At 38.3% G+C, this 12,553-nt stretch overlaps 1 protein-coding gene across 1 annotated transcript in view; it reads left to right on the forward strand.

The window, feature by feature from the left end:
- LOC125916978 (transient receptor potential cation channel subfamily M member 6-like) overlaps nt 1-12,506 on the forward strand; it is a 68,804-nt gene extending 56,298 nt beyond the window's left edge. The window contains exons 17-21 of the mRNA XM_049623240.1: nt 437-1,572; nt 2,044-2,156; nt 6,601-6,724; nt 10,281-10,372; nt 11,888-12,506. Of these exons, the coding sequence (XP_049479197.1) occupies nt 437-1,572; nt 2,044-2,156; nt 6,601-6,724; nt 10,281-10,372; nt 11,888-11,950 (1,528 nt within the window). The 3' untranslated portion in view covers nt 11,951-12,506. The remainder of the gene's footprint in view (nt 1-436; nt 1,573-2,043; nt 2,157-6,600; nt 6,725-10,280; nt 10,373-11,887) is intronic.
- Nucleotides 12,507-12,553: the final 47 nt, after the last annotated feature.

The following is a 12,553-nucleotide window of genomic DNA, read 5'->3' on the forward strand; positions in this document are numbered from 1 at the left end:
TTACATACTTGATTATTCTGTTCCTCTCATTCTGGCTTCTTCCTCAAGATCTTTTTTCTGTATCCGAAGTAACATAGGGCTTGTCAGTAGGAGATATTCAGATGTTTGTCATGCAAATTAATGAATATATTAATGAATACAGTAGGGCTGATGGATAGAACAATTGGAGGGATAACTAGCTGGAAATGTGGTTCTGGAAATGTTAGAAATAAGGGCTAGAAATACAGATTTGTAGTGTTTCCTCATTGGGGAGCTAGTGGGAATTATAGGGGGGGGGGGAGATCACCTGGGATGAGAAGGCAGAAGACTCACCTAACTTGGGGAAGCAGCTTAGGCTGAGGAGCCTCCTAAGGCTGGAAGTCGGATGGGAGAAGAACAAGGAAAGTTCTTCTTAGCTTAATGCGTTTATTGGTTTTCTCCATCCCTTTACCGTCAGGGTTACAGAGATGTACTTCCAGCTGAAAGAAATGAATGAAAAAGTGTCTCTTATAAAGGACTCCTTACTGTCCTTGGACAGCCAAGTGGGACACCTGCAGGACCTCTCTGCCCTAACGGTGGATACCCTAAAAGTCCTTTCTGCTGTTGACACCTTACAAGAGGATGAGGCTCTCCTGGCCAACAGAAAGCATTCTACTTGCAGAAAACTTCCCCACAGCTGGAGCAATGTCATCTGTGCAGGGGTTCTAGGCAGCATGGAGATCTCTGGGGAGAAGAAATATCAGTATTATAGCATGCCTCCTTCTTTGCTGCGGAGCCTGGCCAGAGGTCAGCATACCCTGAGAGTACAGAGGGGACCCCTTCTTGAGATTACAGACATTCAGGGAAAGGCTTCAAATGTAAGAGATGGGCGGGAAAAGCAAGACACGGAAACTAGTGTAGTTGCTTCTGGAGTGTCCCTTTACACACAAACACACCCAAAGCATGGCCAGTTTCTTCTGGTCCCCTCTTATCTAAAGCAAGTTCCTTTTTCTGAGGAAATTGACTTGCCCCTGTTCAGACCATCTATGGAAGCAGGTATAGATGTGATGGCAACTGAACAGGTCGCCCAGAATGAGGTCCCTGTTCATCTGACTTGGCAGACCCCAGGTATCTCAGCTCAGGGCTCAGTGGCTGAACCCAAGGAACAGTACGAGTCAATTGCTCACACACCAGCCAGAGAAGACAAGGGGGAGCAAGTTCCACCCACTTTGATTTGCACACCAGCACCCACGCAAGTGACCTCCCTCCCTTCTCAAGCCGAGAGCATGCCGGTTGGAGGTGGATATGTGAACTGGGCATTTTCAGAAGGTGATGAAACTGGTGTGTTTAGCATCAAGAAAAAATGGCAAACCTGCTTGGCCTCCACTTGTAGCGGTGAGGAGAATGACCAATGCCAGAAGCAGATCCGGGCCAGATCCCTGTCTGATAACTCATCAAGCTTGGCCCAGAGTAGCGATTGCTCAGAAGTGGGACCATGGCTGCCGCCAAACACATCCTTTTGGATCAATCCTTTCCGCAGAGATAGGCCCTTCACTCGGAGTCATAGTTTGAGATTCCACAAGGAGGAGAAACTGAAGATCTGTAGGATTAAAAGTAAGAAGTGATTTTATTTTTGTTAAAAAATAAACTATTAAATTCTGTGCATGGCTATTATGTTTTAAAGGTCAATGATCTTTGGGGCGCCTGGGTGGCGCAGTCGGTTAAGCGTCCGACTTCAGCCAGGTCACGATCTCGCGGTCCGTGAGTTCGAGCCCCGCGTCAGGCTCTGGGCTGATGGCTTGGAGCCTGGAGCCTGTTTCCGATCCTGTGTCTCCCTCTCTCTCTCTGCCCCTCCCCCGTTCATGCTCTGTCTCTCTCTGTCCCAAAAATAAATAAAAAACGTTGAAAAAAAAAAAATTAAAAAAAAAAAAATAAAAAAAAAAATAAATAAAAATAAAATAAAAAAAAAAAGGTCAATGATCTTTAACTACATTCTCATGCTCCCCATTCTCAGCTGTCTGTAAAACCAAATGGCTCCCTGTACAATCTTCGTAAACTTTTTCATGCAAATGCTTTCCTTTACAGATCTTTCAAGATCCTCAGAGATCAGGCAGTCAGCATGGATCAGGACAAAAATGCTAATCAAGGATAGGAGGTTGTCAAAGAAAAAGAAGAAAACACAAGGGCTACAGGTGCCAGTAAGTGTCTTTCATGTTATTGGCAGTAGAGGTAGTAGCCTATCTTTTTTTGGTTTCTCTTTATTGTAAAGTGCCAGGCACGCGAGAAAATAGCACTGTACTGGAAGGAGTGAAGATTTAAGAGTCATCAGAGTGGAAATGCCACAGCTCATTTATCAGCTCACATGCTGAAGGACACTTGTGTTATTTTCAGTTTTTGGCTATTCCAAACAAAGCTGTTATGAACATTTGTGCACAAGTCTTTGTGTGGACATATGTCTCAGTTTCTCTTTGGTAAATATTTAGGAGTGGAATGTCAGAGTCATATGGTGAGTATTTGTTTAATTTTAGAAGAAACTTCCAAACTGCTTTTCCAAGTGGCTGTGCCATTTTACATTCCCACCAGTTTCTGAGGAGTAGTTTATGAGTGTTTCGGTGGGGCACATTCTCACCAATCCTTAGTATGCTCCGTCTTTTTAATTTTAGCCGTCGTGGTGGCTGTGTAATGGTATCTCACAGTGATTTCATTTGCATTTCTGTGGCGACTAGTGCCGCAAAGTATCTTTCCACATGCTTATTTGACATCCATATGTCTTTTTTGGTCACCTGTCTGTTTAAATATGCTACTTAAAAAATTGGATTGTTGAGGGGCACCTGGCTGGCTCAGTCAGTAGAGCATGCAACTCTTGATCTTGGGGGGTCATGAGTTCAAGCCCCACCTTGGGCGTAGAGTTCACTGAAAAAAAATTGGGTTGTCTTATTATTAAGTTGTCAGAGTTTTTTTCTAGATATAAGCCCCTTGTTGGATATATGTTTTATAAATATTTTCTCTTGGTGGCTTGCCTTTTGCTTTTTCATAAATGTACTTTGAAGTGCATACATTTTTTATTTTAATGAAGTCTCTTGCTTGTTTTTTTCAGTCTATACTTTTTGCATCATGTTTAAGAAAATTTGCAAAACCCAAGATCACTAAGATTTTCTCTCATGTTTTCTTCTAGAAGTTTCATAGTTTTTGCTCTTATATTAAGTTCTAGCCCACTTTGAGTTAATTTTTGTATATGGTGATAGGTTAGGATTGAGGTTCCTCCCTTTTTTCTTTTTTCTCCCCCCCTTTCTTTCTTTGTCTCTTCTTTCTTCCCTTCCTTCCTTGAATACGAATATCAATTTTTTCTAGTATTTTCCGGTAAAAAGATTATATTTTTCCTATTGGGTTGCCTTGGCACCTTTGTCAAAAATTAATTGGCCATGTGTGTTCATAATATGTGTAGATCTATTTCTGGATATATTCTGTTCCATTTACCTATATGTCTATCTTTATGATAAAATTACAGTATATTGAATACTATAATTTTATATTAAATATTGAAATCACATAGTATAGGTCTGCTGAAGTTTTTCTTCCTTTTCAAAGGTTTTGTTTGTTTGTTTGTTGGCTATTCTAGTTTCTTTGTATTTCCACATATACTTAGAATCAGCTTGACAATTTTTACAGAGAAACTTGTTGGGGTGAGTAGAATTTCTGTGAATCATCTTGGGGAGAATTGGCATCTTAACAGTAATGACTTTTCTGATCTATGAGCATGATATGTCTATTTATTTAGATATTCCTTAATCTCTCTCGGCAGCATTTTGTAGTTTTGGGTGTACAGTTCTTGCACATATCTTAAAAAATGTATCCATAAGTACTTAATATTTTTTACTTTATTATTAATGAAATTATAAAAAAATAATTTCTGATTATTTGGTGGTGGTATATACAAATATACTTTTAAAATATTTATTTTATCTTACAATCTTGCTAAGCTTATTAATTTGAGTAGATTTGTTGCTTCTGCAGACTTTTCTATATAAATGATCACGTTACGTACAAATGAAGATTGTTTTACTTTTCTTTCAAATCAGGATGTGTTTTATTTATTTTTCGTGCCTTATTACACTGGCTAGAATCTCTAGTTATAGACTGAATAAAAGTGGTAAAAGCAGAGTCCATTCCTTGTCTCTGCTCTTAGGGGGAAAACATTTGGCTTTTATTAGTACATACAGTGTTAGCTGTAGCTTTTTATGTAGATGCCCTTTATCAAGTTAAAGAATTCCCTTCTGCACCTTGTTTTCTGAGAATTTTTATGTTAGTAGATCTCAGCGTTTGTCAAGTGCTTTTTCTGCACCTATTTATTTAAACAGATGGTTTTTCCTTCTTATTATGTTAATATAATTAATTGTATTGATTAGTTTTATAACATAGAATTGCTATTTAGAATATTAAATCAACCTGGCTGCGATGAACCCTGCTTGATCATGATGTATTATCTTTTTTGTATGCTATATTTTGCTAAAATCTTAATAAGATTTTCTTGCATCTGTGTTCTTGAAGAATATTTGTCTCTAGGTCTCTTTTCTTGTAATGTCTTTGGTTTTGGTATCAGGGTGATGCTGGGCTTACTGACTGAGTTGGGAAGTATTCTCTCTTCAGTTTTCTAGGTGAGTTTGTATAGAGTTGATACTATTTCAACTTTTATTATTTGGTAGAATTAACCAATGAAACCATCTTTGTGGGAAAGATTTTAGCTACAAATTCAATTTCTGTAATAGAGGGCTATTCAGGCTATCTGATTCATCTGGAGTTTGCTTTATTTGTTTGTCTCTTTCAAGGAATTTGTCCATTTCATCTAAGTTGTTGAATTTATTGGCATTATAGTATTATAATATTCTTTTATTATCCCTTTATTGTCTAGGAGGTCCGTAGTGACATCGCTTCTCTCATTTGTCATATTTGAAATTTGTGTTTTTCTCTTCTCATTTCATGATCAGTCTGGCTACTGGTTTATCTGCTTTATTGATCTTTTCAAAGAACCAGTTCTTGTTTTCATTGATTGTCTCTGACTACTATTCCATTGATTTCTGCTCTTTATTATTTTTTTTGTTCTGTTTACTTTGGGTGTAATTTGCTTTTTCTTCCCCCCCCCCCCCCTAGTTTGTTAAGAAAGAAGCTTTGGTCATTGATTTGAGACTGTCTTTTAATACAGGTACTTAGTGGTATAAAATCCCCTTTAACCATTGTTTTAACTATATCCCACAAATTCCAATATGTTATGTTCACATTTTCACATTTTATTAGTGAATCTTTTTATTATTAGGAAGTCTTACTTTTGAGTTAGCATTCCATAGGACTTCACCTTTCCTGATCTTAATGTTCTGCCTCATTTTTCCGTATAATAACCTGGATGCATTTTTAAAAGCACCTCAGCTCTTTTTAGAATGAGAAGCTAAAGCAAAGAGATAAGTGTAAAGACAATTATGTAAAATTACCTTTTGCAGGAAGAGACTTAGCTTGGTAAAGATGACTCTTCTTTCAGGGAAAATGCTATGAGTTGCTGGAATCTTATGAAATATGAATTTGGTAGATTTATTTTTTGCAATGATTAAAATGACCAGAATTTAACTAGAAATTGCAACTGGGCTCAGGTACTAATAACTTGCATTTGTTTATTTCTTTGTATTTTGTCAATATACCTCATTTCTTCTCTGTCTCTGGTTAGTACATAAGGCAGCCACTATTGTTGGCTACCTGTTATTTTTTTAAAATTTATTTTAAATGTTTTATTTATTTTTGACAGAGAGAGAGAGAGGGAGAGGGAGAGAGAGAATGAGACAGAGCATGAGCAGGGGAGGGGCAGAGAGAGAGGGAGACATAGAAACTGAAGCAGGCTCCAGGTTCTGAGCTGTCAGCACAGAGCCTGATGTGGGGCTCGAAACCATGAACCATCAGATCATGACCTGAGCCGAAGTCAGATGCTTAACCGACTGAGCCACCCAGGCGCCTCTTGGCTACCTGTTATTTTAATGACAAAGGGAATGGGACTCACAGACATTTGTCCAAGTTCTTGTAATGGACTCTCTACTGACTGAGCCAGCCAGGCACCCTTCAGGTTCACAAAACTGCTAAGTGACAAATCTAGTGTTCCAACACAAGCTCTTTTTAGATCCAAGCCTTATTTTATTTTATTATTTTATTTTATTTATTATTTTTTTGCTCTGTGCCAGTGGCTCTCAAATTGTGGTCTCCTATGAGCAGTATTAGCATTACCTGGAAACTTATCAGACATTCAAATTCTTTCTCCCTCTAGACCTACTGCGTCACAGATCTTGGAGGTAGGACCCGGTGATCTGTGGTTTAGCATAGGCTTGAGTGATTCTGATTTACACTCAAGTTTGACAACTGCTGCCCTCCCCTCCCCCCCCCGCCCCCCCCAGTTCTCTGTATGGCCACATATAGTAATTACATGGGTGCTTATGTCCTGCCTGCATGGCTGATAGGAGTTTTCAAAGATTTCCAGGTGATTCTAAAATGTGAAGCCAATGTTAACAACCACTGCTGCTCACCATAGTCCCTCTCTGAGTCACATTAATGGCTCAAAATGTTTTCAGATTAATGTCACTATGGTCCAACAAGTGTCTTTCCCTCCAGGTCATAATGGTTGATACCTGCTCCCCAAACGACCAGTTGAATTCTGAGCCAGGAGAAAGTAACATCTCAGAAGAAGAGGAGTGCAGCAAGAACTGGCTTACGGTGTCCAAATATAGTCAGATAAGTATGTAACAGTCTTGACTCTAGTAGGAGTTTCCTCACACTACCCGCAGACCAGTGGTGGTCCCTAATGTTCTTCTAAGTGGAGATGAGAGAATGAGAGGGTGGCGACACCCATTGAGGAGAATAGCTCTTTTCGATTTTTAACTTTGATGAAAAGGACAAAATTTCCATTCATTTAATGGAATAGTTGTTGCGATCCAGGAAAGAAAAATTAAGGAGTAGATAGTCTCATACTCAGAGCTGTTAAACCTGGCTCAGAGACTGTACTTCAGTCTGCTGTATGGAGTGGGGGGTTGTCTAATGTTATAAATTCTTCAGGTTCATGAGAGGTTGATACGGACCCTTGCACAGAACTCAGTGGGATGACTCATTATTACTGCTGTCATACAGCATTTAATCCATGGGCAAGTGTCTCTTAATGGTGTTTGCAGAGGAGAAAAGATGAATCAACAGGCTACAAATGAAAACTATGAGGCAGGCAGAGAATGTGAAATAAGGCTGGACAGGTAAAATGAGGGCAGATTATGAACAGAATTGGTAGCAATGATCAGAACTTGGAACGTCCTGCATTACACAATAAGAGACCCTTATTAATTCTTTCACACATTTGAGGTTTATTCTTTTCTAAGCAAAGCCCGGTGCTAATGTTTGACAGGCAGCCCTCCGTGTAGGGATGCAGGGACCCGGGTTCCACCATGTTGTAGCTCGGTCATGTTCAACACAGGGCTCCCAAGATCTCTGTGGGGCACCTCCATGGCTACCATGGCAAGATGAAATGCGGTTGTCACCCGTATTTTGTTTATCCGTTCGTCCATCAATGGACACGTGGGTTGTTCCCACCTCTTAGCTACTGTGAATAATGCTGTTATGAACATGGGTGTGCAAATATCTTCTTTGATGTGGCGTCTTCTGTACCTTTAGTTATGGAGTTTGTTCCGATGATCTTCGGGTCAATTTCTGGGGTATTTAGGGTGATTCGGTAGTTATCTAGTTGTGGCCGTGGGACGAGGCGAGCCTGGGGTCCTCCTACTCTGCTACCATCTTCCTCACCCTCCCTTTTACTAATTTTTAAACAGAAGGAACTATGTGACCCAGGACTCATACAGATTTAGAATTACTTGAAAGACTAAACTTAAGGTACAAATAGATACTGTCTTGAAATCTTTGTTATTATGCTTCTTTAAAAACCTTGCTTTGTCCTATGGTTAGTTGTTTTCAACCATGGGGCTATTTTCTATGCCTCCGACCTCTCTTCCCTGGGACATTTGACAATGTCTAAGGATATTTTTGGTTGTCACCGGTAAGGAAGGTGCAGGTACTCTTGACATCTGGTGGGTAGAGGCCAGGGAGGCTGCTAAAAATCCTACAACGCATGGGACAGTCTCTCTGCTCCTGACAAGGAATCATCCAGCCCCAAATACTGGTGGATGAGAAACCTTGGTTTATATTTTAAAATACTCAATTGTCTACTAACTCACTGAGAATCAAGTGGACTCCAGCTGAAAGAGATATTAGAAATTATTCAGAACTCCCTTCATCTACAGATATGACTCAAAAAATATATATATATATCTTATTTGATATTATATATGTAGTATGCAAAATAAAATATTTTATATTTATTATATATTATACTTTTTATAAATAGTCTAACCGATATTTAAATTATTATATATCTTTCTTAAATTATTCAAGTTCTTTTTTCATTGAGATGTAATTGACCTATGTAACATTGTATTAGTTTTATGTGTACAATGTAATGATTTGGCATACATATATATTGTGAAATGTTTACTACAACAAGTTGAATTAACATTCATCACTTGACCTAGTTACACTTGTTTTCCTTGTAATGAGAACTTTTTAAGATCTCTTCTCTCAGCAACTTTCAAATACACAATACAGTGTTGTTAACTACAGTCACCACACTACATACTACCTCGCCAGGGCTTACTTTTATTACAGCCGGAAGTCTGAACCTTGGGATGACCCCCCGCCCCCACCCATTCCACTGACTCCCCTCCCCAAGTTATTTAAGTTATTTCCATTGAATTTCAACTAGAGAAAGATGCAGGTAGCAGGAGGGTTCTGGAAAAGAATCTCGAGTCCAGTGATCAGAAAGGAAGACAAGATGTAGGGAAATAGGCTGAGTCCGTGTGTCTAGTTAATCTGACATTTACTGAGATTTGGTTAATCTGAATTAAGAATCTTTTCTTTTTTTTTTTGTTTTTTTTTGTTTTTTTGAAATGTGTCCGTGTTAAGCATTAATTGAAAAAGAATTAAGGGGCGCCTGGGTGGCTTGGTCGGTTGAGCGTCCGACTTCGGCTCAGGTCATGATCTCGCGGCCCGTGAGTTCGAGCCCCGCGTCGGGCTCTGTGCTGACCGCTCAGAGCCCGGAGCCTGTTTCAGATTCTGTGTCTCCCTCTCTCTCTGCCCCTCCCCTGTTCATGCTCTGTCTCTCTCTGTCTCAAAAATAAATAAACGTTAAAAAAAAATTTTTTTTTAAAAAAAAGAAAAAGAATTAAAAAAAAATTTGAGGGTTGGGTGATACCCTGTCAGCTCTCTTTAAATACAAGCTCTCGTCAAATACAAAAAGAAAAGTTCTGAGGAATTTAGCTATGAAAATGAAAAGTCTATTTTTAACTTTTCCTATAGGTATTTTAATTTTAATGTATTTTAATACATTGAAACCATATTGATCATAATTTTATGCTATTACAAAAATATCACGTATGACATTTTATGATTTTTTTCCAATGGGTTTTTTGCACTTTGTGTGTGTGTGTGTGTGTGTTTGTGTGTGTGTGTATATGTGTGTGTGTGTGTGTGTGTGTGTGTGTGTGTGTGTGTATTTTCAGCATAAAATCATTAGGGGAGAAAATTACAACTGTTTTCTCCTACATTTAGCGAGGGACTCCCAAGCATTATTCTCAGAATTAATCCAATCCAATAATTAAATTATTATTGGATACCTACTATATGCCAGTGACTCTGCAGGTATCAGTGTAAAACATAATGACAATAATGATCCTTGTAATGTGTTTTTAAGAGAGAGATGATAATTAAACCTATCTGCTGGCATTCTTTTCTATCTTTTGTTTTTGTTTTATTTTATTTTTTTAAGTAGCCTACTATGATGCTTGATGCAGTTGTTAAGGAAGGATTCCTAACAATTTGGAATGAAAATTCCATGTGTTTTAAATAAAGCATGGACAATAGGGTACAGGAGAAGGTGAGTTTTAAAAAAAATTGCTAAAGGTTTTATTTTGCAGGAGGACAAGTCATGGATCATTTAATTCTTGACTTTGATAGAGAGCATACATTATTATAAATGTAAAAGAAACTACTGACAAATAGAAATACTGTAGAATATATAGCTTTCAACCATTTGAGAAAAAAGGGACAAAAGAATCTTGGTAACACTTGCTAAATAGAGAAAAAAAAAACATGCTCAAATTTAGATGAACGTACTATGTTCAGATCTTTCTATTTAGGGATGTAATTTGAATGTAACACATTTTGATGTATTCTCTATTTTTTTTCTTCCTTTTAACAAGGTCTAGAACCCCCTATATATCAGAAAATGAAAACTAAAGAAATTGAACGGCATGCTGTACAAGTCAGTGATTATCTAAAGCAGTCTCAAGAGGTAAAAACATCTTACTTGATATTTAAAAAAATGTGTGCACACGCTCTCTAACTCCTTGACTGTGTCTGTTTTACCTTTATGCCCCATAATTGGCTTCCTCTTTTTATTGGTATTACATTTAAATCTTTGCTTTGAATATATGCTCAGGTTGTTCACTCTGCCCCCAACGCCTGCCATTCTTTCCTTCTTCTCCATTCAATATATCTGTCCATCCAGTAATTTATCCTGGGCGTTTTTAACATGAAAGATAAATAATTCAGGAATTTTTGTAATTGTTTCGAAATACACGAATGTTGCCACGTGGAAGAAAAATAAGGTATTTTCAATACGCTTTAAAAGGTGGAGCTAGAGTCAACATATAGAAGGTACCGGGAGGCAGATTTCAGCCCACTCTGAGGAGGAATTTTTAGCAATTGGAGCTTTCTAAGGATGGAATAGTTTATTTCTGGAAGCAGTAAGTTCCTTACTGAGTGTGGTTAGTCAACCAGGCTGAGCAAACATTTTTGCAGATGTGTTGGGGCAGGGCGGGCGGGGGGGGATTTGGGCGTTGAGGGGTAAAGGGCCCTTTGTCTTTCTCCAACACTGAGGTTCTCTGATTGTGGTCTTGTGTTTCTCACATCTGCAGATATGTTTCTGTTTTACTACCATCCACCATGTGGGAAGTGTGATCTCGTTAGACTAATGCAAGAAATCTAATTTTGCTCTTGGTTTGCATGTTATTTCTATGAACTTGGGAACCGTATCCACAATACCTGTAGGAATGTATGCTAATGAGCTCATGAATGTAATTTGTAGAAGGTTTTGAAAACAAAATGTAAGACTGCTTGGAGGTAGGTGATTGGAGGCAAGAACATGTCTGCCATATCAAATCCTACTTTGCTACTTCCTGGGTTTCAGAGCTACGTATATTAATTAACCTCTGAGCTCTGTTAGCTATGTCTCTAAAATGGGGCTAATGCCATTCTTACGAGATTATTGGCAGTGGATAACAAAAATAACACCAGTGGAAACACCTAGAGTAATGCCTGGAGCGTACCAGGTTTCAAGAAGTAATAGATGAATCTAAGTAGAAAATAGAATGATAAGTTCAAGGTAATGTTATTCTAAATAATCATCAACCGAAACAATAATATCCTGATAGAAGTCATAATGATGTAATGATTGACGTTTCTTGTCAACTTTAACCTTCGTTCCTTCTTCCACGTCATTGACTATTCACTCTCATTTCTGTGAAAACCTTTAATACATTACATTCTCTCTACGATGTCCCCACAAAAATAATTTCATTCTGCTTAAGTCAGTCAACACATTGAGTTATTCAGATATTGTGCTAACATTATGCATCTTTCTAACTTGAATTTAGTGCATCCAGTAAAAGGGAAGTATTGAGCTAGAGAATGGGGGGTTGGGTAAAGAACTATGCCCTCCAAGGCATGTGTATTGCAAATGTATTACCAGAAGCTTGGGGTAGGAGAATGCTGGGTGAATGTGCAATGACCTTTCCCTTCCACTCAGGATCTGAGCAAAAACTCCTTGTGGAGCTCCAGGAGCACCAGCTTCAATAGGAACTCCCTGTGAGTATTTCTAAATGTATGTTTTTAAAGCATCTTTGGCTTCTTTTTTCTTTAACATGATTGGGAACAAAGGTTTCATCGGGTCAGGAAAAGAGGGGGAAAAACGTGTTTGCAATGATAGTATTTTTCTCTTGGTAGCAAGAAGGAAAATCACTTATTCTCCAAGTTTTCCCATTTCTGGCACTAAGATCTCACCTCAGTGCCTTTTAAGAATATAATGAAACACATATTACCACAGCAGATTAAACATTTGCCTTTTCAGTGTCAAAAAAAGCACATGCAGAATAATGAGTATCCCAACTTCTCTGACAGATAAGATTGTGAAATTTGCGTTCAAGAGTAAGGACAAATCTGTCTGGCCTAAAGAAAAAGACTGAAAACCTGGTAGTTTTCTCTTTAGATTTTTTTTCAGATTGTTAATTTTAGTTTATGAGGTTTATCATTTTTATTTTTGGTTTCTCATGAACATCCTAAGTGTCTATCAAAGCAGTAACTCTTTGAGAAGGATGGAGACGTAGCAAAGGGAAGATAGGGGTCGGGAGAGAGAGAGAGAGAAAGAGAGAGAGAGAGAGAGAGGGAGGAGATAGAGAAGTCACATGGGTGTAGG

Source organism: Panthera uncia, unplaced genomic scaffold (genome assembly GCF_023721935.1).
Source record: "Panthera uncia isolate 11264 unplaced genomic scaffold, Puncia_PCG_1.0 HiC_scaffold_1371, whole genome shotgun sequence".
Classification (NCBI taxonomy): domain Eukaryota; kingdom Metazoa; phylum Chordata; class Mammalia; order Carnivora; family Felidae; genus Panthera; species Panthera uncia.